Below are 25,526 nucleotides of genomic sequence, written 5' to 3' on the forward strand. Positions count from 1 at the left end.
CTCCATATAGTCTAGAGTAGCTGCACTAATGCAGATGTACCTAATGTATTAATAAAAAAAAACCTCTTCTTCTTCCTCTCTGACATATTCACCCGGATTTACAGTGTATGTTAAGAAAGCAGGAGTGGGGTAAAAAAATAAAAAACTCTTATGCGCTGGGCATATTCCAGAGAATGCGGCAATAGACGTATTGATGATAAGTCAATGGATCTATAAGCTCCACCGAGGATGTATCAGGTCACCCCCGACTGACATGAGAGGTGTGACTGGTGGCCTTAATCCACTGAGAGAAGTGGTCGTGTTGCCGCCACACCTGGACGTCCTCAGGGTCACCAAGGAGCAAAGAGGGTGAAGAGCCCGAGAACTAGATGATGCTGGGGCCGGGGGGGAAGGAAGAGGTCGGGGAGAAGGGTGGGGATCATGAGGTATATAAAGGCTGCAGCTCGGCCCATCACCACAGTCCAGCCAAGACATCACAAGCAACATGTTCTCGGTAAGGACCACTCCGGGACTCGCATGGTGTTGGTCATCACCTCTTTTAAAGTTTGGCTCCACCAAACGTAATCAAATTCTTCATATGCTTGATCAAATCTTTACTATTTCTTTCACCCTTTTAGGTCTTGTTTGCATTCATTTCCCAGTAGATTTTCATATTTTAACAATCGATGGGCCACTCACACTGCCTCATACAGGTTAGCATGTCACTAAGAACTTTATTCAACTTTAATGATAAGATCTTTATTATTTATTTACATGAAAAATCTCTTTTTAACATGGTGACGGCTAGGTAAGTGAAGTGTCTCTTGGATGTAAAATGGATAAAGAAGCCTTACAAAAATATTTTAATCATATACGATCAAATTTATTAATTCACATTAATGGTACAATGATAATGATATCTCGATTAAAATTCTCTACCTGAGCAGCGTCGTCTTTGATATATAACCAATTATTAAGTGGTCCAATAACGTAGTGGAGTAGCCAGGGGGAGGGAGGGGGGTAGTGGAAAGGTGCTTGGGCAGTAAATGAGTACTATGTAATGGGTGTATAATATAGGTTAAATATAGTGTAATATAGTGTAGTAATATAGTGTAAATGGGTGCTATAAGCAGTAAATAGGTACCTGGGAGTTAGTCAGCTGTCACGGGCTGCTTCCTGGCGGTGGAGGCCTGGTCGAGGACCGGCCCGCGGGGACACTAAGCCCCGAAATCATCTCAAGATAACCTCTCAAGATAAGGGAAGATAAGACGATTAGGTAGTGGTGGGAAATTTTTTTCTGGTTGAGGTCGTTGGGTTCGTCTGGTGTGGAGAGGCAGTAGTATATCACCATATATCACGTTGCTTCGTATTAACCAGATGAAGAAGACAGCTCGCGGTCATCACTACAATGGCTACATGTTCTTGCAGAAGTTGGTGTTGTGTGTTGTAGTGGCGGTGGCGGCCGCGGCGCCCCAGGGGTACGGGCCACCTCCACCATCCTACGGCGCCCCCTCAGGTCCTGTTGTGCCCATCCTGAGGGACGATCGTCAGGGACCTGACCAGGCCGGCAACTACAACTTCAACTTCGAGACTGGTGACGGCATCAATCGTCAGGAGCAGGGCGCCCCTCAGGGCCCAGCTGGGGCCGTGGCAGCTCAGGGAGGATGGTCGTGAGTATTCTTGTGGTACTGGTCGTAGACTATAGAATAACCATGAAATAACGGGACTATAAAATAACCAGTCACTTTGCTAATTAATGAAACATTGAGAACTATCTACAACAACTTGTGAATCTAGCAGACAGCTAACAGAAATTTCACATCGTTGCAGGTTCACCTTCCCTGACGGCACTCCCGCAAACTTCAAGTTCGTAGCTGACGGTGCAGGCTACCGCGTGGAGTCCCCCCTCCTGCCCACGCCTCCTCCTCTCCCCCCACACGCCATCGCCCAGATTGAGTTCGCTCGTCAGCAGGAAGCCGCCGGCGGTCCCCGACCCCAGTACGGCGCTCCTCCTCCCAGACCAGGATACAACTAAACCATCACCGACTTCACCCACTCACCTTCCCCACCCACTGACTAGTCCTCTCCCACAGTCACACAACACAAGCTGTTGCCCTCCAGGTTCTTATTACCGGTTGGCGATGGCTTGAGTCACATGTACAAAGTTGGGACATCAAGACGGGAACAGACTATAGTATCAGTGATTTTTACCAAGTTAGCGATAAATACTATGTATGAATCGTATATACCCTTCTGGATTACTCTTTACCGAACCATGTGTTGAGCACACCAGGTTTGTATATTTATCATTTGTTTATAATGATTTTTCTCAGTAAAAATGAAAGAAGTTGTCATATTTCCATTAACCTCTTTGGCTTAAATTAAGGAAGTTCACAAGGATTGTCAGTGGCCTCAACAATTGTCATACAAGTAGGCAAGACAATTGAAACAAAATTGAATCATAAATGAGTCAGCTATTCATTAGTCTGTGAATGGGTAAAAAAAAAAATATATATATAAACACTAACATCTGAATGGATACAAGATTATATAAATGTGTCCTAAAGGTTATTGAGGGTAATTTAAATAACTACGCTTACATATGACAAATAAAAAGCTAACTGAAAACTTAAAGGACGTTAAATGCATTTTCAAACAAGATAACAGCATATTAGATCTAAGTGTAGAGAATCATCATACATCAAACCACACACTAGAAATTGAAGGGACGACGACGTTTCGACACAATCACAATCGACACACTCGACGACGACACAATCGACTTGAGAATGGTCCAGGACGGACCGAAACGTCGTCGTCCCTTCAATTTCTAATGTGTGGTCTGGTCAACATACTTCAGCCACGTTATTGTGACTCATCGCCTGCATCATACATCAAAATCTAAAATACCAATGTAGATCCTCAGTAACAATAACGCGCTTGAACCTAGTGACCCGGCCCGTGCAGGGAAGGAAATAACAAGGGTTTTAGTCCGTCATTGATCCTTATCAAGTCCTGGACCCGTATCAAGTCCTGGACCCTTATCAAGTAAAATTTACGACTCGATAAAGGTCCATGACCGACCGAAACGTCGATACTTAGCTTTCATTTCAAATGTGTAGGTTGGTTGTGGTCAGATGTGTGAGTTGGTTGTCCTCAGCTGTGTGGTCAGCTGTATGGTTTGAGTATCGTCAGGTCCGTGGGTTGGGTGTCGCCAGTTGTGTGGGTTGGTTTAATGTATTATTGCAATTATCTATAAGAAAATGCCTCTTGGTGACAGAGAACTACAATATACGTCACTCCTCAAGCCCATCGCTTACTTAGGGTCCTGCATCACACTAATCTACATCCTTAGCTCTAAACCTAGGGACGTGTGTTCACTCCAACCTATTGGGGTAGAAGTGGTTGGGCAAGTTTCCTTTCACCCTGATGCCACAGTTCATCTATCAGTAAATAGTACAAGAGTTAGTGAACTGTTGTGGGGTTCCTAGGGGAAGGTCAAGAGTTCAACCTGGTGGGGCCCTCGATGCAAGCCAAAATACAGGTGTCCTATCTCGACAACATTGGGGGTCCTGACCAATGTGCAGTCTCCAGAAGGACCAAATCCTTTCAGACATTTCTTGCAAGAACAACACTGCGTCTGGTATCTAAGTGTATAAGATTAGTCCTGGAGACGTGTGACTGAGTGTGCGAGGACAATATATTTAACTAGGTCAAAAATAATGGGAGATAATGACAAAAAGACAGACCCCCTCAACAGCAACTCCTCCATTAAACCCAGGAAAACAACCTTCCCTTTCAGTCTCCTGCGATTGTTAAACGAAATAACAGTAGAGACGTGAGCATTACCAGAGTCTGAGCAAGAAGTGAGGGAAAGTGTAAGTAGAAATACGGGGGGGGGGGGTGACAGAGTCCAGCTGCGAGCTGCAGAAGGTGACAGGTGGACGCTGCTCTAGCAGGAGGCAGCAGCAGTAACAGCAGCAGCACCAGTAGCAGCAGCAGCAGCAACAGCAGCAGCAGCTACAGGAGCAACATTAGATGGCACAGGATCAAGCAGTACTATCAGGAAGATCAGCAGAAGGTAGCAGGAGGAAGCAGCAGCAGCAGAAGACAGGAGAAAGACAGCAAAAGCAGAAGGTGGAAGGACCAAAAATAAGAAATAGGAAGAGGTAGTAGCAAGCGGACGCAAAGGAGACAATGGAAGAATGGACAAAAATGAGAATAATAACTATATAAGACTTGGAGGAGGTGCAAGACGAGCTGGAGGAAAAGAAGGATGAGGAGAAGGAGCAGGAAAAGTCCTTTAAGATAGCGAGGAGAAGCTGTCACATACCACAGCCTGAGACCAAGATACAACACTCACAGATTTCAGATACCAAGTCAAGTCTTCCAAGTCGATGGCTATTTTAGAGCAAACTAATATTTACAGCTGACGATAGTAATAGTCCCGTTAGTAGTAATAGTTGTAACAGTGGTTGTTGTTATGATAGCAGCTATAATTGTAGTAGTTGGAATACTACAACTATCATTATTATTATTAGGCCTCAATTACATCTCAGTTGTAGCTTAATTGAACCCGTTTACTTAAACTAATCTGTGACAGGGATCGCGAAAAATGACATAATGTCTCGTGTTCTGTTCGTGGGTTCCTCTGGTTGGTTAGGTTAGGGCATTTTAATACGTCAATTTCTTGACGGTGGGAACGCTGGCTGCAAGGATAGCTTTAGAAGTGAGGAGTGTGTGTGCGGCTCAAAGGCACACATTCAACCCCCCACCCACCCGACCCCTCACAGCTTATACGATACAGCACGGACACAGGTAATGTATCTTGGATACATCTTAACTCCCACCTATAACACCATCACAAAATATCCTCCACAGGAGCCAATGGGTGAAGGCGAGATGGCACAGGTGATGAATAGATGAGAGAGAGATAGGTGGTGAATAGGGAGCAATGGCACAGATGAGTGAGTGAGGCAGGAAATGAATCAGGGAGAGTAGACAGATGTCAAATTGCGGTAAGAGACAGATGGTGAATAAGGGGGCGGGGAAAAAAAGAGAGTGGGGTGGGGGGGGGGGAGGCGAACTAACGACGTGGTCTTTTAGTAAATATCTGTGTTTTATGCTGTTAACAAAAGTGCTGAGTCAGGCAGCGGTTTAGAAATGAGTGAAGGAACAGTTTCACTCGCTCTGTCCCCTATCTTTCTCGCCTCACTCATTTCTATTTCCTTTCGTCTTTTTTAAATATCTGGGGAAGAGTGTCGCAATGAACCAGAACTCGTCGCGAAGACCTGCCATCAAAGCCCTTCCAATACTCATCGCTCACAGGATGAGTATATGATTACACAATAAACTACAACTCACAGGATGAGTATGAAGTACACACTAAACTTATCACTCGCATGATGAGTTTATGAGGTACACAGTAAACTATCACTCACGATATGAGTATAAGGAGTGCACAATACACAACCACTCACAGATGAGTTTATGAGGTGCACAATAAACTAGCCAACGCGAGTGAAAGCAATCAATCAGGTCCATGGTCGACTCATCAACACTGTCACTCAAGGTCGTCATGAGCATCCCCTGCGGTCAAGAACCTCCTCATCTTGACCCTATCCCTGATCTAATCATCCAGACATTAATGACCGTAGTTTCAAAACAAGCATAAGTTAATTTAAAAAGGCTAAACTCAGCGTTGAGTACATTATCTGTAGTGATGAAGCGGCCGAGAACTGATCATATAGTCTGCAAAGGAACTTTACAGATTCACTTTTTTAATAGTTTTCCTCCATTGTCTCCAGCAGGAGAATTGAAGACACCAACGCTAGATCACTGACTCATTGTCAACTTCATGTTCGAGGGACGTAGGTGAGTTGTGGATGCTGGCACGAATGGTGTGGCCAATGGCATGAGAGATGTGGCTGGTGGCATGAGAGGTGTGGCTGGTGGCATGAGAGGTGTGGCTGATGGCATGAAAGGTTTGGCCTTAATCCACTGAGGGATGTGGTCGTGTTACCGCACCTGGGCGTCCTCGCGGTCAGCAAGGAGCAAAGAGGATGAAGAGGCCAAGAACTAGATGATGCAGGGGGCCGGGGGGAGTGGTCGTGGAGGGAAGATCAAGAAGTATATAAAGGCTGCAGCTCGGCCCATCACCACAGTCCAGCCAAGACATCAGAAGCAACATGTTCTCGGTAAGGACCTCTCCGGGACTGTCTCGAGCTGGACAACTGTCGTTGTCTACACCTACAATATAACGCAGCTGCTACATGCGCTTCAATGTTTTCATTTTAGTTGTATACTGGTAGAATGTTGTGGTTCACGCTAAGCGAATTTTACACACATGCACATAAAACAACCAGCTCTGTGCTTATGTTTCTCCGAAATAATAAATATTCACATGATTTCATTAGGTTTTAAAGACATTCACTGATAGATTTTGCAGTTCAGGTACTCGTAAATATGTGAGAGCACCGTGCTTGAATAAAAAATCTTTATATTCTTTGTAACATAAAGCGAAGTATACGGGTGAGGATCCAGGTGATGGAAGGGCGATGATATAGTTTGATAGAGGTTCCACTGGATAGGTCAGGCAGTTCCAAGTGTCTAAGCTCATGAAGGTCACCCATATTGTTTCTGGGTCATCAGATGAGGAAGACCAGTTGGAGGTCATCACCACAATGGCTACATATTCTTGCAGAAGTTGGTATTGTGTGTCGTAGTGGCGGTGGCGGCCGCGGCGCCCCAGGGGTACGGGCCACCTCCACCATCCTACGGCGCCCCCTCAGGTCCTGTTGTGCCCATCCTAAAGGACGATCGTCAGGGACCTGACCAGGCCGGCAACTACAACTTCAACTTCGAGACTGGTGACGGCATCAATCGTCAGGAGCAGGGCGCCCCTCAGGGCCCAGCTGGGGCCGTGGCAGCTCAGGGAGGATGGTCGTGAGTATTCTTGTGGTACTGGTCGTAGATGATCCATCGAGACTAAAGTAATCAGTCATTTTGTTAATTAATGAAACATTGAGAACTATCTATAACAACCTGTGAATCTAGCAGACGGCTGACAGCAATTTCACATCGTTGCAGGTTCACCTTCCCTGACGGCACTCCCGCAAACTTCAAGTTCGTAGCTGACGGTGCAGGCTACCGCGTGGAGTCTCCCCTGCTGCCCACGCCCCCTCCTCTTCCCCCACACGCCATCGCCCAGATCGAGTTCGCACGCCAGCAGGAAGCCGCCGGCGGTCCCCGACCCCAGTACGGCGCTCCTCCTCCCAGACCAGGATACAACTGAACCATCGCCGACCACATAAACTTGCTACATCCTCCTGCACATAGTTACCCATGAAACAAAATATAATTCCTAGTCCTCGTTAGCTGCTGATGGCGACTACTAAAGCAATACGAACAGAGATGACTCTTGTTGGTGAGTTTACTGAAGAAAGCATATTTTCCGAGTGCCCCTTTAAAGATTTTTGCTTGATGAATGTATAAGTGTTTGTTCTGCATGAGTGGTTCCACACCTCTTCCATTCTGATAGCACTGTAAATGTTATGTATTTATTTATAATTGTTAACTTTATAGATTTACATCATTAAAGTGGTCTGTAATTTAACATTATTTTAAATCTCTTGGTTCAACAACAAAATTTAATTATTTGAAGTTACGGATATGAGAGTAAATTTATACTGAACGTTCTAAAAACATGGAGTACAATACATTATGAAGACAGATGCTGTATTTAAGAAATTTATTCCGATATTGAAACGTCTTTGAAACCAACTATGAAATCTGGACGAAACTAGGCGATGAGTCACAATAACGTGGCTGAAGTAAGTTGACCAGACCACACACTAGAAGGTGAAGGGACGACGACGTTTCGGTCCGTCCTGGACCATTCTCAAGTCGAGAATGGTCCAGGACGGACCGAAACGTCGTCGTCCCTTCACTTTCTAGTGTGTGGTCTGGTCAACTAGCCGATGAATGTCGTGTCCTGTAAATAAAGCGGTCCTATTTAGCGCTACGAAGGACATTGCTGACGAATGAGTTACCACCCGTAGAGTCTCTGTTTCAGGCCCATCGTATCCTCGATCCTGTGGGCACAATTTTGCACCTGCAGGATAAAGCTGTTAGCTCTTGGATCCCACATTTATAGACGTCGCTTGTCTAATATTCTGACCCCCCCCCCAACCTCTTTTCTCCTTTATTTATACTACATATATTTTTCTCTCTCTGGCCAACTAGAGCGGACAGCGATCGGGATTCGCAATCCACAGACCCGGGATCGATTCCTTGTCGAAACAGAAGGAAATGGGTAGAGTTTCTTTCACTTTCATCTAGCCGTAAATGGGTACCTGGGAGTTAGTCAGCTGTCGATAGGTTCGGAGCGAGCATTTGAGTATACCATTGTCGTTGTGGCAACTGGAGAGAAGAGACTGACGTGTCTGTGTGGGGGGGGGGGGGGGAAGAGATTGAGAGACGATATACTAAACGACCGGGGGGGGGGGGGATCACAAGTCCAGCGTGCTGTCAGCTCGGCCGACAGCTCGGCCGTGCTGTCGGCCGAGCTGACAGCACGCTGGACTTGTGATCCTGTGGTCCTGGGTTCAATCCCAGGCGCCGGCGATGAGAAACAATGGGCAGAGTTTCTTTCACCCTATGCCCCTGTTACCTAGCAGTAAAATAGGTACCTGGGTGTTAGTCAGCTGTCACGGGCTGCTTCCTGGGGGTGGAGGCCTGGTTGAGGACCGGGCCGCGGGGACACTAAAAAGCCCCGAAATCATCTCAAGATAATCTCAAGATAACGATGGTGTTGGACTGGGGAGAGGAGTGGATATGGCAACTCTCCGGACAACATAACGAGAGTGTAGCTCTAGTCATCTCCAGGAACGCTCCAGATACCTTAGCGACTCCTAACAAATAGCTGGAGTTTGTTTTGTTTCTCGTAAAACACATGTAACATTATTTTCATTGTCTATATATTTCAATGGATACGATATCAAAGTGAAGTTCATTGTTCACTTCGCAATGAACAATTGTGAAGTGTTCAATCCCCGACCGTCCCAGAAGTGGTTGGTCACCATTTCTCCCGCCACCCGTCCCATCCCAAATCCTTATCCTGAGAGAGAGAGAGAGAGAAGATTAAGCCACCCAAAAGGTGGCACGGGCATGAATAGCCCGTAAGTGGTGGCCCTTTTGAGCCATTTCCAGTATCAATAGATGATACTGGAGATCTGTGGAGGTGCGACTGCACCCTGCGTGACGGGAGATGTCTCCCGGACCAAGTGGTGACCAGATGGTGCCTTATCCTGACAATTCCAAGTGCTATATAGTCGTATTCCCCAAGCAGCACCGCTCCTGTGCCAGGTAAGTCCACTACGGGCTCACCATAGCCCGTGCTACTTGCCCCGCTCCTGTGCCAGGTAAGTCCACTACGGGCTCACCATAGCCCGTGCTACTTGCCCCGCTCCTGTGCCAGGTAAGTTACGGGCTCACCATAGCCCGTGCTACTTGCCCCGCTCCTGTGCCAGGTAAGTTACGGGCTCACCATAGCCGGTGCTACTTGCCCCGCTCCTGTGCCAGGTAAGTTACGGGCTCACCATAGCCCGTGCTACTTGCCCCGCTCCTGTGCCAGGTAAGTTACGGGCTCACCATAGCCCGTGCTACTTGCCCCGCTCCTGTGCCAGGTAAGTTACGGGCTCACCATAGCCCGTGCTACTTGCCCCGCTCCTGTGCCAGGTAAGTTACGGGCTCACCATAGCCGGTGCTACTTGCCCCGCTCCTGTGCCAGGTAAGTTACGGGCTCACCATAGCCCGTGCTACTTGCCCCGCTCCTGTGCCAGGTAAGTTACGGGCTCACCATAGCCCGTGCTACTTGCCCCGCTCCTGTGCCAGGTAAGTTACGGGCTCACCATAGCCCGTGCTACTTGGCCCGCTCCTGTGCCAGGTAAGTTACGGGCTCACCATAGCCGGTGCTACTTGGAACCTGTTCCGAGTAGCTGCATCTATAACAACACAACAACAACGGCGCTTTCCCCTGATAATTCCTTCCTTCCTTCCTTCCCTCTCGCTTTGTTTAATAAGCGTTGAACCGTTGTTTATTTGACTTCATTTGTAAGATGATAACACAATCCAATATGGGAATTTGTTAATCGGTCCAATACTGCCTAGTTGTGGCCCTTTATTGACTGCAGGTTCAGTACCGAACTTTTTCAAACAGGTAGACCAAAATGTCAATAGACTAATAGCAAATAGGATAAATTAGGTTTATGTAGTTAAAATATACCGTAAATAATGTGTTTATTTAAAAAATGGTGAGTTCTGCAAAAGACACATGCTGGTTCAACGGGTGCATTTAGCTCATTCACGATTGAACACGTAATGATTGAACGTTAAAATCAATAATACATTTGGACTGAAATTGAGAGCAAAGTGCTGTTGCAACTGACGCCACAACAATTGAGGGGACAACACGGGGAGGCTCCTTCCAACACTGCAAAGTCGGGGGACTATCCAGTCAATGTCTCCATACTACATGATGTTAACTCCGGTGGCTCAGCTTCCATGAAGAGTTTCAGACAACTTATGTGAAGACAAGTCAGAGGGCCGGACGAGTACGTGATTAATGTTGATCATTGTTTAGTTGTATCCTGGAGAGGAATTAGGAGGACCGTACTGGGGTCGGGGACCGCCGGCGGCTTCCTGCTGGCGTGCGAACTCGATCTGGGCGATGGCATGGGCGGGAAGAGGAGGGGGCGTGGGCAGCAGGGGAGACTCCGGCCGGTAGCCCTCATTATCGGCTACGAATCTAAAGGCTCCAGTAGTCCCGTCAGGGAAAGTGAACCTGGAAAAGATGTAAATCTAAAGGCTCCTGCCTTCAGTCAACCAACTGAGTCTTCAAGGTCTCAGTTTCTTTGAAAGATATCAGTCAACCAACTGAGTCTTCAAGGTCTCAGTTTCTTTTAAAGATATGTCTGCGAAGCGTATGATACTCATCAATAGAACACAGTTACTCACTTCCAAGCTCCCTGAGCTGCTACGGCGCCAGTCGGACCCTGGGGGGCGCCCTGCTCCTGACGACTGATGCCATCACTAGTCTCGAAGTCGAACTTGTAGTTGCCGGCCTGGTCAGGCCCCTGGCGCTCGTCCTTCAGAATAGGGACTACTGGACCTGACGGGGTACCGTACGACGGAGGCGGCCCGTACCCCTGGGGAGTCGCGGTGACCATCGCCAGTAAAGAGCACACAACAAACTTCTGCAAACACACCACCATGTGATAATGTGCTGATATATATCAACCAAAATCTGATAAAGATTAACTAATGGGCCGATATATATCAACAAATAGGCCGATTAATATCACTAATAAGAAACTCTAACACACAAGACATCGTGTCGCTTTTGATGACAACATGATCCCACAGAACTTTGAATTTGAAGCAGCGAGGGTGGAGATTGATTGATTGACGAAGTTTAAGCCACCCAAGAGGTGGCACAGGGATGAATAGCCTACAAGTGGAAGATTTTTGTAGTAAATGTTATCTTTGGTCGTGAAGAGGGTCATGCCACACTTGGTCCGGGAGACATCTCCCGTCACGCAGGGTGCAGTTGCGCCTCCACAGATCATCAGTATCATCTTTTGATACTGGTAATGGCTCGAAAGGGCCACCACTTACGGGCTATTCATGCCCGTGCCACCTCTTGGGTGGCTTAATCTTCATCAATCAATCAATCGTGAAGAGGGTGGAGAGTTAGAGCCCTCACTATAACCCATCTCTTCACTCCCCATCAAATCGAGGAGGACCCATAAACTCACTCCTGTGACCCGACTGTGCTTGTTGGTTGGTCCTGTGAACCTCTACCGAACATCCTACGCACGTCTTTGCTTAGGTCTTCTGAAAGCAATACATCTGAGCACAAGATCATCTAAGCCCAAGCCAACGACATGGGGCATATAAACGGACACCGCGATTCACTATCTGACTTACTGATACTCACAATAATGGCAACATCATCGATGACCGATAAAGCTTAATTATCCAAAATAATGTTAATTGGAACACATTTCACACTTCCCTTGAGAGTCACAAGACAATAAAAACTAACCTGATGCACAAAAGATACACTTCCAATCAGTTTGACTGGTCGCTGAGACCGGTTTGAAGGTTTTGCTAATGAACCGTCGATCAGGTCTGAGCACAACTTGGACGGAAATTACGACACTTAAGCTTATAAATCCCCCCTGAGAAGGTGTAGCACAAGGGAACCATGTAGCGAGGGGACAATTAAGAGATCCTACACACACAGAAATCACAATAACCTGATGTATCAATGAACAAATCCCCAAGGCATTCCGTGAGTAGGTTCAAGCCCCTCATCAATGCCCTTGTGGATTTGTTCAAGAGATCCCGGGCTACTTGTATCCGTGTCACCTCTTAGGTGGCTTAATCTTGAATCAATCTTTCACCTCGAGAGAGAGAGACAGAGAACCTCGAGGGATAATCTTACCGAGAACATGTTCCGTGTGACGTCTAGGAAGGACTCCTTTTTTGGTTCTGTTTACGGCGTTTAAGGATGAACTGTGAAGATGAGTCGAGTTGATGTGTTTATATACGTGATGACAGCTCCCCCTCCCCCACCTAGTCTCTCACCCCCATCTCCAGCCTCCACAACTCTCCGTATCACAGACCTCGGCCTCTTTACCTCCCTGGTGACCATGTGGTCAGCTCAGAGACCGAAGCTGTCGTAACGTGACCACATGATCTTCTCACTGTCAAAGTTGATTTAGAAACTACTAATCGTGTAACGTGTCCTCAACACTGTGTGTTTGCGGGGGGTGAGCTTTGGCTCTTTGGACCCCGCCTCTCAACTACAGGACCCAAATAGCAATTTTATCACATGTTGACCAGACCACACACTAGAAGTTGAAGGGACGACGACGTTTCGGTCCGTCCTGGACCATTCTCAAGTCGATGCCATTCTCATCGACTTGAGAATGGTCCAGGACGGACCGAAACGTCGTCGTCCCTTCAACTTCTAGTGTGTGGTCTGGTCAACATACTTCAGCCACGTTATTGTGACTCATCGCCTCCAATTTTATCACATTTCTATATTGGATTATTTTTTGAGATGCAATTACTTTTGATTTATACAATATATAAATTATTAAACAGAACGATTACTAGTCACTGTTTATTTCGCTACAATATTTATACAAGACTAATATTTATAAGGTTATGGTTACTGTATAACTAAATTATTCTAAACTTGGGGAAGTGCATTTAGTGGAGTGGATTTTAACAATGGTTATTAACCCCTTAATATTAACTACCAGGCCAGGATCTATAGCACTGTATTGCTACATATACACACTGTAGTGCTACATATACACACTGTAGTGCTACATATACACACTGTAGTGCTACATATACACACTGTATTGCTACATATACACACTGTAGTGCTACATATACACACTGTAGTGCTACATATACACTCTGTAGTGCTACATATACACACTGTAGTGCTACATATACACACTGTAGTGCTACATATACACACTGTAGGGCTACATATACACTCTGTATTGCTACATATACACACTGTAGTGCTACATATACACACTGTAGTGCTACATATACACACTGTAGTGCTACATATACACACTGTAGTGCTACATATACACACTGTAGTGCTACATATACACACTGTAGTGCTACATATACACACTGTAGTGCTACATATACACACTGTAGTGCTACATATACACACTGTAGTGCTACATATACACACTGTAGTGCTACATATACACTCTGTAGTGCTACATATATTAGGGAATGTGTGAGACAGAATTAACAATAAACTGATTCACACTCATTAGTACAATATGCCACCACAACTAATTGCTCAGTCGTCGTACATGTAAAGGCCAGACAGGTTCAGTCAACAACCTGCAAATTTAGTCAATGGTTATAAATATGCGATACAAAGCCTAGTAACCTACTTTACCAACTATCACTATGTCTCCTATTCCTCAGTCTTGTAATAATTCTTGTAATTCATGCCCCTGATATCTACACCCTTCGTTCATAGACAAGATAATGTTGTGTATTACACTGGTCTTATTGTTAGGTGATGTCTGACGAGGCGCGACACAGACGAGCGGTGGCTCAGGGCTTGGCGCCTTCTGCCATGTCGCAAGGCTTGTTTTTCTCAAGCACGTAACCTGGAATTATCACCGTCGACTCAACGAAGCGATCGTGCATCGAGTGACGTCGCTTAATGGGGCGTCGACGCTATATCTGGTTCATGGAATGGAGATGCGGGTTTTGTGTATGTGTGTGTGTGTGTGATGTTGTGGTAGCTGCGAGCGTTTGATCGCCGCGTTAGTTTGATTGCGGGGGATGTTTTTTGTAAATATTTTGCGTGAAAAATGTTTGTAAATTACATTTAACTCTCTGAAGGGCAGGGCCTTGGGGTTATGCACAAGTGAATTCGCAGTTTTGCAAATATTGCTTTCTAGTGGAGAAGAAATAAATATATAAAGTAATTATCAGAAGCAAGTGCAGAACCCCCACGACTGCGTAGGACTTGGCAGGGATATGGGGACAAGGAACTGGGATATGGGGACAAGGAACTGGAATATGGGGACAAGGAACTGGGATATGGGGACAAGGAACTGGGATATGGGGACAAGGAACTGGGATATGGGGACAAGGAACTGGGATATAGGGATAAGGAACTGGGATATGGGGACAAGGAACTGGGATATGGGGACAAGGAACTGGGATATGGGGACAAGGAACTGGGATATGGGGACAAGGAACTGGGATATGGGGACAAGGAACTGGGATATAGGGATAAGGAACTGGAATATGGAGACAAGGAACTGGGATATGGGAACAAGGAACTGAGAGATAGGACGGAGGGCAGAAACGATACCCAATCACTTGGACCATTGGTGATCGAACTGCAAAATGCACAAGTCGAAGCCCCTACAATACCGACCAATCTAAGTATACCAACAACTCCAAAAATACCCGTAAACGTTTGAAGGCAAATCCCACAATGTAACCCCCACAGTACGCGCGTTCGAGCCCACCACCCTACTCCAAGGATTATATCACTAATATATCACGCTATGATGATATATAGTAACCTAATACTATAATAATACAAATATTACAATTCAATATTACACAATATTTAATCAACAAAGCGCCTTAATTGGGCACCCAGCTGTGGCTACTGATTATCTAACCACAGCAAGAGTTCCACTTAACCGCCTGTCATTATAAATATATCTTAAGCGCATTGTATTATGTAAAGGAAGATACAATTAGTCATTTATATACACTCCTGCTGTGTATACTGCAGCAGTCTGTAGCTCTTAGAGTATACCCGAGTATACCCGAGTATACTTCGAGAAATACACTGACAGTATTACGAGTGTAAAATACAGGATGAACTACGCTAGGTTCAGCACACTTAGTTATATTAGTGTTAAACTCAGGATGGGAAACATAGAGCTGCTCTACGAACTACACTGAGCTCTGTAGGATCGCTACACTGAGCCACTGTAGACTATAGCTACAATGAGCCACTGTAGGCTTTAGCTACAATGAGCCACTGCAGGCTATAGTTACACTGAACCACTGTAAGCTATAGTTACACTGAATCACTGTAGGTTATAGCTACACTGAGCCACTGTAGGCTATAGTTACACTGAACCACTGTAAGCTATAGCTACACTGAGCCACTGTAGGCTATAGTTACACTGAACCACTGTAAGCTATAGTTACACTGAATCACTGTAGGTTATAGCTACACTGAGCCACTGTAAGCTATAGTTACATTGAATCACTGTAGGTTATAGCTACACTGAGCCACTGTAAGCTATAGTTACAAAGAATCACTGTAAGCAATAGCTACACTGAATCACTGTAAGCTATAGCTACACTGAACTAGCTACATTCATATCCAGATTCTTGACACCATTTTAGTCTCGTTTTCACTATGTGTTTACAAGTGTCTCAACAATCCCCATTTCCTCAACAATCACCTACAACAATACACAATTGCCGTTCTCAGCAACCCGACCAATCAGAGCCCCCCAAATCGTTTTCGTCAGATTAATTAGTTCATTCACAAATAGGCTGGACTTATTTAGTTTTTTTTTATACAATAGGGTGAAATGGGTTAAGTAAATACAAACTTTGGTAATTGGTTAACTGGTAACAGCCCGCCTTCTGAATTCATAGGTCGTGTTTTGTACGTAATGGAAACCAACAGTATAAATGCGACCTATTTTTTCAGGACATGAAAATGCGAAATAAATGCGACCGGACATTTTCAAGAGGAAACTAGATTTATTCCTCCAAGGAGTGCCGGACCAACCGGGCTGTGGTGGGTATGTGGGCCTGCGGGCCGCTCCAAGCAACAGCCTGGTGGACCAAACTCTCACAAGTCGAGCCTGGCCTCGGGCCGGGCTTGGGGAGTAGACGAACTCCCAGAACCCCATCAACCAGGTATCAACCAGGTATTATAATAAATAACGGCTCGCAAATATCAACGTTTCCAATTCATCAGACTCGATAGGTTGGGTAGGTTGCTTGGGTTCGCACGTTTCTGGTTATGTTAAAAGATTGGGCAGAGTAACTAACACAACCTGTATACATGAACCTATCATCTAATTACAGCTTCATAGGCCGAATTGTTTTACCTTGCGTTGTCTGGATTTTATGTAACTACTGACCTTTCGCCAGGAAACTAAGGGCTCACCATAGCCCGTGCTGCTTGGAGCTTTTTGTTCCAAGTAGCGAATCTTGAACAACAACGCATATTTGTTCAAACTCTCACAAGTCAAGCCTGGCCTCGGGCCGGGCTTGGGGAGTAGAAGAACTCCCAGAACCCCATCAACCAGGTATCAACCCGGTATCAACCACAAGGTAATCAGAACAGCAAAGGAGTCAACTCAGTTAAGATAATATTATTCAACTCTCGACAAAACCCAATTGTCATTTGACGCTTGTTAAATGGCAATAACTATGTACCATCCTGAGGTCAGCAGCTGGCATGTGTTGACCGAGGTCAGCAACGAGGTGGTGTTCCGATCTAATTGGCAATCTAGAAATAATTGCGGCAACTGGGGTTCTTAAAACTGGCTTCAGCTGTCGATTTGGAAAAGTTGGCGTCAGTCCATTCTACAACTTCCTTTCGAGGGTCAAGGTATTCCTCTGATCTTTTTCTGATTCCTGCGTGTCTTGACCAAGATGCCCCGGGGCCTCATTCCTTCCCTCTCTCCTTCCTTCCTCCTCTCTCTCTCTCTCTCTCGAAGAGTTACTCTTCTCTGTCTCATAAACCCAAGTATCTGGAGCATTTCAAGAGCTTCTCTCTAGAAGACATACTTAACGTAAATATGCGCTTTCTCCAAACTTAGGATCAACCACGTTGAAGCTGGGCTCGTTAGCACTCTTCGTCTTGGCTGGAATGTATACAGCAGACCAAAGCTTTATTAAATGTATATTGTCTGCAATACACGACGAGATAACAAAGACGTGATATGCATGATTAAAGCTTGAGAGCAGGAAGGCCGGGTTCAGCCTGCAGTAAGCTGTGGACCTCAACAATGTCACTAGTGATCTGCAGGCGATGAGTCACAATAACGTGGCTGAAGTATGTTGACCAGACCACACACTAGAAGGTGAAGGGACGACGACGTTTCGGTCCGTCCTGGACCATTCTCAAGCCGATTGTGAATGGACTTCTAGTGTGTGGTCTGGTCAACAATGTCACTAGTGATCTGTATTCACTCTCGGCTCTGATTACTGGGCGATAAGTTTTAACTTGTCTCAGGGGAAAGAGATGCCCTGTTGAATACAATCCTAGAAATTAGCACTCTCACATTATTCGCTATCTCACATTACTCATCTCTCACATTACTCGCTATCTCCCATTACTCATCTCTCACATTACTCGCTATCTCACATCATGAGAGTCAAATAGCTTGACCATTAAGTTACGTAAACAAACCCTGATTATTTTACAGTGTGTAGGAATAATTCAGAGATTACTTGCCACACTATTAATCCGCACACACTAAATTTCATAGATGCAACTAATCCGTTAATCACGCAGTTAATCCGGACACAACATCACTAATCCAGACACCAAATAATATCATGAACGTTGCACAAGCAGATCAAGATACAGGAGAGTATGCAGTTAAGACGAACGGCAACACACCTGACCAGGTTCTGCCGAAGATTGATTGAAGAAGATTAAGCCACCCAAGAGGTGGCACGGGCATGAATAACCCATAAGTGGTGGCCCTTTTGAGCCATTACCAGTATCAATAGATGATACTGGAGATCTGTGGAGGTGCGGTTGCACCTTCGTGACGGGAGATGTCTCCCGAGGTTCTGCCTTGCAAGATTGATTGATGTAGATTAAGCCACCCAAGAGGTGGCACGGGCATGAATAGCCCGTAATGCCTTGTAAGATTGTGTGAACGTTTATATAGACGCATTTAACTTACAATAGCGGCCTTATACACCAAGAATATCCCGCGGTGGAACCGCTGTATCGTCAATCTTGTGCGATGTGGTTTTGTGTGCATTGTGTATGGACAGGAATTGATTTAACAAGATGTGTTTTCCCCCCGTCATGTGAGCATCACATAATGATATATAAACAGTAGTGTTTATATCTGATAGCTTACGGGCTATTCATGCCCGTGCCACCTCTTGGGTGGCTTAATCTTTATCAATCATCAATCTATCTGATAGCACAGTTGGGTGTAGGCGAGATCAGATCAAGATTATTAACAGCTTACATCAAGAGCAAATGACTAACTCTTTACAAACGTATTATAAAGAGCGAAGTATCGACCGCAAGGATCAAATGATTTCAGTAAGCTGTCCCAGTGGACATAGGATCTAAGAGTATTGTTAATTCAGCTTTAGAAATTTGAATTCAACGTTGAATTCACATTACTTTGGGATATTGTGCTCACTGGGGTATGTCGTGGAGAGGACGCAAGTGAAGCAATGTTTACTGATGCAGCAAGAGACTAGAGTCACGACTGGACTGCGTCTCTGGTCTCGCCCGGTAATCTGTTCCATAAATCTACAGCCCTATTTCCAAACCAGTATTTACCACAGGTATTTTCTGATTTTAAAATTTTGTAACTAATTGTTGTATCCATTAGCTCATGTTCTATTTTGTGTTAATATATTTAGTACCATATTAATAAATTTATTGTTATATTCTTTCATATATTGGTATACTTTAATATGTTTGTGTATTTGAGTTTGCATCCGGGGGTATGGCAATGGTCTGCCCTGCCTTACCCTGCAACCATGCATGACTTGGGTTCATAATTGGTGGGTACAGCTGGTGCTTACTTTGCCACACCCTGCCCTGGACTGTGCCACACCCTGCCCTGGACTGTGCCACACCCTGCCCTGGACTGTGCCACACCCTGCCCTGGACTGTGCCACACCCTGCCCTGGACTGTGCCACACCCTGCCCTGGACTGTGCCACACCCTGCCCTGGACTGTGCCACACCCTGCCCTGGACTGTGCCACACCCTGCCCTGGACTGTGCCACACCCTGCCCTGGACTGTGCCACACCCTGCCCTGGACTGTGCCACACCCTGCCCTGGACTGTGCCACACCCTGCCCTGGACTGTGCCACACCCTGCCCTAGACTGTGCCATACACAGCACCAAGCTGTGCCACACACAGCACCAAGCTGTGCCACACATAGTACAACATAGTGCCACACCCAACACTATGCTGTGCCAGACTGCATCACACCCAGTACCAAGCAACACAATGTCAGCTGCCGTTCTTACACATGGTCGAGAGGAAACTGAAATTGTGTTGCTGTTACTGCCTTTATGTTGAGGCTTTGGTTAGTGTTGCTGCCTTTGTCAAATATATTGTGACGTAATACAAATTATTCTAGGACTCTGACATGATTTGGTTTCTGTAATAGTTAGATTTTCGTGGAGGAGGAACAGGCAGCGTCTTTATACGGCTGGAGAGAGGATTATCTGTGCCTTCAAGATCTGAGATAAGCCATCTAAGAGGATGTTCTTAATAGCAAAGAATTAACTTGACAATTATTCGGCAGCTTCCGAACGCTTCAGGCGACTAGATGCTCTGCCTGTTTGGTCGCCCGATATTTGAGAGGCGACTAAGACATCGAGTCAAAATCAGCGAAGACGGTTAAGTGTCGTATACTTGGTAAGGTCGGCAGTATTTGGACTGTTTGAGGCGTTTTCCTGACAGGAAAGCTGTCTTGTAACTGTCTTTCTGGCACTCAGTTTATCTGACCAGATGGTCTGCTTGACTGGCTGACGGTTTGGTTGACTTGCTGGCTAATTGGTTGGTTGGTCAGGGTCGGTTGTTAGCTGTCGGGTTAGCTGACTGGCTATCAGGCATCCTGAGGGCTATCTGCTGGTTAACTGACTGCGTGGATGGCGGCCTAGCCAGCTGACTTCTTTACTGACTAGGCCTCTAGGTGATGATATCTACAGGTAGTGATGAAGACAGGTGCAGCTAGTACAGGTGGTAGTGATGGCTACAGGTTGTTTTGAAGGCTATAGGTGGTGGTGATGGTGGTTTCAGGTGATGGCTAAAGATGATATGGTTGACTCGAGGTCACACCGTTACTCAACACATAATAACATACGCGCGTTATTTGTGACTTACAGAAACACAAAAACGACAAGTCGCTGTGGTTGGTGCAAATGCATAAGAAAGTGATGGGATTTGTTTTGGTTTACGAGAGCGGATAATGAGGAGTACGAGCCAGACAAAGTCGGTCAACATTGAAGGTTACTTCGACCTCAACTGTTTAAAGTGGTTGTTGATTCTTTTGTACTCCTTGATGCTGCACAACTAGATACAAACAGGACCATTCAGAGAACTATAATTGAGGTTGTGGCTCCATTACTGCTCCATGCACTTCGCCCCATTTCGTAATAGGCGAAAAGAATCTCGCTTCACGATTGGAATTTAAGATACGTTTCAAATCGCTGGAAGAACAATTCTCCTTCAGCCTGCCCAGGTGAAGAAACACATTAGAAAGTTAAATATAACAATTACAAGAACTCCTTAAGCGAAATGGAAGAACAGGTTTGTCCAGTTATTATTGAGAGTAAGAGTGGCTTGTCTGACCTTGAGGCAGCGTCAGGGTCGGGTGGGAGAGAGAGAGGTCAGCTGTCCGGTATATATATATATATATATATATATATATATATATATATATATATATATATATATATATATATAAGTAGATCACTGTGAACAACTTGCCACACTTGCCTCCTGATAATTCAACATGTACACTGTAATTTCAGTTCTTGGCTCGCTTCTTTTTGGTCACCTGAGGCTCATGTATATATGTACTTCTTGCAATTTAATAAAAATATCGTTCTTGGTATTTGTAGTGCAGGAAACTGTTGGGTCTTAATAAGTCATTGATAATCAGTGTTTGAGGTGGATTGGGCACCACATTACTTAAAATATTTCCTTCTCATTCGAGGAGCAAATCAATATTCTGTTAGGTCACGACTGGTCGAGCCACCAACATGAGCAATACCGAAAGTGGTCGTGTTATTCTTGCAGAAGTTGGTGTTGTGTGTCGTAGTGGCGGTGGCGGCCGCGGCGCCCCAGGGGTACGGGCCACCTCCACCATCCTACGGCGCCCCCTCAGGTCCTGTTGTGCCCATCCTGAGGGACGATCGTCAGGGACCTGACCAGGCCGGCAATTACAACTTTAACTTCGAGACTGGTGACGGCATCAGTCGTCAGGAGCAGGGCGCCCCTCAGGGCCCAGCCGGCGCCGTGGCAGCTCAGGGAGGATGGTCGTGAGTATTCTTGTGGTACTGGTCGTAGAGTCCACTGAGACTATAAACTAATAAGCAATATCGTCAGTAAACAATGAATAGTCATAAGTCTACCACTTGGCCCATCAATCCATCCTCGTCATTGCAGGTTCACCTTCCCTGACGGCACCCCGGGAGTCTTCAAGTTCGTAGCTGACGGTGCAGGCTACCGCGTGGAGTCTCCCCTGCTGCCCACGCCCCCGCCTCTCCCAGCCCACGCCATCGCCCAGATCGAGAAGGCTCGTCAGGAGGACGCCGCCGGTAACCGGTACGCTGCGCCCTCAGCCCCGGCACCCCAGTACTCAGCGCTCCGCCCCGCCGCCCCCAGCACCAGCTACGGCCGGCGATAGTTGATGCCAACAATTTTTCGACATTCTTTAACACATCAATTACCACTTCACCTGAACTTTCAGGTCCTCGTACTTACCTTCCCACTAACTTATTGCTTAATCTTAAGCTATACTAAGTACTCATGTATGTACATGTTGTAAATATAAACTAGAAGGTAAAGTGCATAATGTTTAACTCTACAAAAATCTATACAGTTATTAAGCTTGACTCAGCTTCTGCAACTCCACTTTTCTCAGTGTGTTTTATATAGAAATTATTAAATAGAAAATCAACACTCAGCATGTCCCCAGGACCAGACATTGCATTTGTCAGGGTCCTTGAAAAATGGAAAGATAGACTTACAAGGCACAAAAACTTACAATATTATTTCTTCTTCCATATTTAATAAATTATTAGAACGAAACAGAGTACCAGAACCATGGAAAGAGGGGGTTATCTTGAGATGATTTCGAGGCTTTTAGTGTCCCCGCGGCCCGGTCTTCGACCAGGCCTCCACCCCCAGGAAGCAGCCCGTGACAGCTGACTAACACCCAGGTACCTATTTTACTGCTAGGTAACAGGGGCATAGGGTGAAAGAAACTCTGCCCAGTGTTTCTCTCCGGCGCCTGGCATCGAACCCAGGACCACAGGATCACAAGTCCCGCGTGCTGTCCGCTCGGCCGACCGGCTCCCGTTTGGAAGGTTGCAAACGTGGTACCGATTTTTTTTAAGGGAACAGAGCACTTGCGTCGAACTTTCGGCTAATTTATTATTTACCGTAGAAAAAACTACTTGAATCAGTAATTGTAAAGCCACACATTTGTGTTTTGAAAAACTGATTAACGCTAATGATCGTCACGCGGCATAAGCCCAGCAATTAGAAACCTACGTTATCAGATTAAAAATGTTTAATTTATATTCCCTAGAAAGATGAACATTAATGGGTGATATGATAGAGGTATACAAATGGATGATAGATTATAACAAATGAGATATTTATAATGTGCTAAACATGTAAACAAACACACACGCAAAACGGACACATATTGGATGGGTTTCATTTCGGAAAAAACACCTGTTTGGACTTACGATTCTTGACTTACGAAACAAATACTAAATGCTGGTAACATAACAAATGGGATCACTTGAGTGTTTAAAGTGTAAGTTAGACATAAATACGAATATGTATTATTAGGTACAAGTAGGAGCTGCCTCCTATCAGCCAATAGAAGCAACCTCACTTCAGCCAATAAGTCCTTTAAAATTTCATTTATTCTTATGTTTCAGTGTATAAATATTCAAAATAGGCAAATGGAAAGAAGAGTTCATATCAAATATCAACAAAAAACGTATAATGTTACTTTTCATTTTTAACTTGCATGTTTTAGGTTTCTTTTATGCTATGCGTCTCGGTTTTGCCCTCCATGCTATAGAATGAACTTAAATCCACTAGAAAATGTACAGTGGAGGAAGCCAAAGTTAATCCCAGGAATTGTAAACCTTCCTAATGAAGAGCGATTGTTTCAAGCGTAGGCTGGACATGTATATGAGTGGGATTGGGGGGTTATAAATAGGAGCTGCCTCGTATGGGCCAATAGGCCTTCTGCAGTTACCTTTGTTCTAATGTTCTTAAATGCTGTAATTCCCCTTTGTCCGAGAAAAAGTAGTTTTGTCACCCTTATGACCACATACATCTCTCTAAAATAATTATATTGTCAACGCTTTTTTTTTATATGAAAAAATATCCAATGAAAACAGGGAATTGAAACATACCTTCTAATAAGTAATTTCTGTCCATCGCAGAGTTGAAGACTCTTACCTGTAAAGGTATGACATTCAATTATTTAGCATTATCGAAATTCTCTCATAAATTTCAATCCTCATACACCACAAATATAAGAAAATCATCACACAGACTAACACATTTTAATTCAAACATATCAGCAACGTAGATGAAGATGACACTTGAGGATCGAGGTGTTGCTTACCTTGACGGGTGAGGACGCTGAGGTACCCCCGTCCAGTCAGCTCCAAACACCGCCTGAGACGTCTACAACTAGGTGTCGACACACACACACACATCTTGCAAGTCATAACACACTCAACACGAGACTAAAAACACTAGACGGCGAACTGGAGCTGCCAACAAGAAGGTAATTTTTAGTCATATTAAGCAGCAGTCTTGGAATGGTATTTCCTGCGATACATTACACTCTCACGGGACCACACTTAATCACGTACAGTGGTAGCAAAGTGTCTTGCCCTTGTCTTTATTTGATCTACTGCTATCCACAGTACTCTTTTTGGGATCTTGCTTGACAAGGAACGAGCAATTCAAGTTCCCGCTCCCGCTCTGACACATATTTTCTCTAAACAAAGTGACGATCACACCCACTCGACTGTTTCTCATTGTTCTAACATCTGCATCCCCCTTATAACTCACTATGACCGAACGTGATTATATGTTTTTCAGATCTGGCAATGTTGGTGAAGGTTTTAAGTGACCTGTCAGACGTTTCAGTCACTCGCGTCACAACACAACAATTACTAACTCCATAATGTTCCACAACCCGTCCTCGGGTAATGGTCATTCATGCGGCGGTCCACCTCAAAGACGCCTTCATCAATTTTAACATGTTGTTCATTCAAAATAGAAATTTTCTCATATATAAATGAATATTATTAGTTATTAGAATATTGTACATATTTAGTCGTGGGTTAGGTTCGATGTTCAGGTTCTGTTGGCGATTATTTGTATATGTTGTACGTGGGTGAAGCATTTACAGCGGTGTGGTTCGAGCAGAGGTCTCCAGCGAGGCACTGCTCGAGAGACTCTCGACCATCATTAGTTATGAGTCGTATGTATACTGTTTTCATTCATACACAGGGGGATTTGGCGGCGAGATTAACGAGCGTTTGGTCTTTATTGATGAGGACGCGATCTTGAATTGGTCGTACGTGGGGGTTAAGCATTTGCAGCGTTGCGTATCGAACAGAGATCCTCAATGAAGCACTGTTCAAGAAACTTTCGAACGTCGTCAGCTGTGAGTCGTGTACAAACCGTTTTTTATCCCTAGGCAGGCGTTTGGCGGCTGGATTTAACGATAAGTTTGCTCGTTGATGAGGACAGGCTGTATGTCTTACAACTGATGACTTTCGAATATTTCTCGAACACCGACTCGTTGCTTGAACACCGTTACTGATTGTAGCTTTCGTCCTGATACTGATTATATATATATATATATATATATATATATATATATATATATATATATATATATATATATATATATATATATATATATATATATATATATAT

General features: G+C 45.0%; 4 protein-coding genes across 5 annotated transcripts; 3 read left to right on the top strand and 1 right to left on the bottom strand.

Moving 5' to 3' along the window:
- Nucleotides 1–413: 413 nt before the first annotated feature.
- LOC138349469 (cuticle protein AM1199-like) lies at nt 414–2,328 on the top strand. The gene is made up of 3 exons (XM_045727679.2): nt 414–493; nt 1,408–1,649; nt 1,810–2,328. The coding sequence occupies exons 1-3, from the start codon at nt 485–487 to the stop codon at nt 2,012–2,014; spliced, it is 456 nt and encodes a 151-aa protein (XP_045583635.1). The 5' UTR covers nt 414–484; the 3' UTR covers nt 2,015–2,328.
- Nucleotides 2,329–6,143: 3,815 nt separating this feature from the next.
- LOC123746294 (cuticle protein AM1199) lies at nt 6,144–7,594 on the top strand. Its single transcript, XM_045727680.2, has 3 exons — nt 6,144–6,176; nt 6,683–6,924; nt 7,069–7,594. The coding sequence occupies exons 1-3, from the start codon at nt 6,168–6,170 to the stop codon at nt 7,271–7,273; spliced, it is 456 nt and encodes a 151-aa protein (XP_045583636.1). The 5' UTR covers nt 6,144–6,167; the 3' UTR covers nt 7,274–7,594.
- Nucleotides 7,595–10,265: 2,671 nt separating this feature from the next.
- On the bottom strand, nt 10,266–24,771 carry LOC123746297 (cuticle protein AM1199). Of its 2 annotated transcripts, none has more exons than XM_069315035.1 (3): nt 24,196–24,771; nt 10,996–11,234; nt 10,266–10,822 (listed from the first exon to the last, which is right to left on the bottom strand). In XM_069315035.1, the coding sequence occupies exons 2-3, from the start codon at nt 11,205–11,207 to the stop codon at nt 10,618–10,620; spliced, it is 417 nt and encodes a 138-aa protein (XP_069171136.1). In that variant the 5' UTR covers nt 11,208–11,234; nt 24,196–24,771; the 3' UTR covers nt 10,266–10,617. The 2 variants fall into 2 exon arrangements, with proteins under 2 accessions (XP_069171136.1, XP_045583640.1); XM_045727684.2 differs by lacking the exon at nt 24,196–24,771 and adding an exon at nt 12,488–12,563.
- Nucleotides 21,298–22,349, top strand: LOC138349471 (cuticle protein AM1199-like). The gene is made up of 3 exons (XM_045727677.2): nt 21,298–21,339; nt 21,618–21,859; nt 21,987–22,349. The coding sequence occupies exons 1-3, from the start codon at nt 21,331–21,333 to the stop codon at nt 22,225–22,227; spliced, it is 492 nt and encodes a 163-aa protein (XP_045583633.1). The 5' UTR covers nt 21,298–21,330; the 3' UTR covers nt 22,228–22,349.
- Nucleotides 24,772–25,526: the final 755 nt, after the last annotated feature.

The sequence above is a fragment of the Procambarus clarkii genome, chromosome 80 (genome assembly GCF_040958095.1).
Source record: "Procambarus clarkii isolate CNS0578487 chromosome 80, FALCON_Pclarkii_2.0, whole genome shotgun sequence".
Classification (NCBI taxonomy): domain Eukaryota; kingdom Metazoa; phylum Arthropoda; class Malacostraca; order Decapoda; family Cambaridae; genus Procambarus; species Procambarus clarkii.

Bases quoted from the DNA above. Each gene is read 5' to 3' on its own strand.
- LOC138349469 (XM_045727679.2), top strand. The intron at 1,650-1,809 runs GTGAGTATTCTT...ACATCGTTGCAG, and splicing joins GCAGCTCAGGGAGGATGGTC to GTTCACCTTCCCTGACGGCA.
- LOC138349471 (XM_045727677.2), top strand. The intron at 21,860-21,986 runs GTGAGTATTCTT...TCGTCATTGCAG, and splicing joins GCAGCTCAGGGAGGATGGTC to GTTCACCTTCCCTGACGGCA.
- LOC123746297 (XM_045727684.2), bottom strand. The intron at 10,823-10,995 runs GTGAGTAACTGT...CATCTTTTCCAG, and splicing joins GCAGCTCAGGGAGCTTGGAA to GTTCACTTTCCCTGACGGGA.
- LOC123746294 (XM_045727680.2), top strand. The intron at 6,925-7,068 runs GTGAGTATTCTT...ACATCGTTGCAG, and splicing joins GCAGCTCAGGGAGGATGGTC to GTTCACCTTCCCTGACGGCA.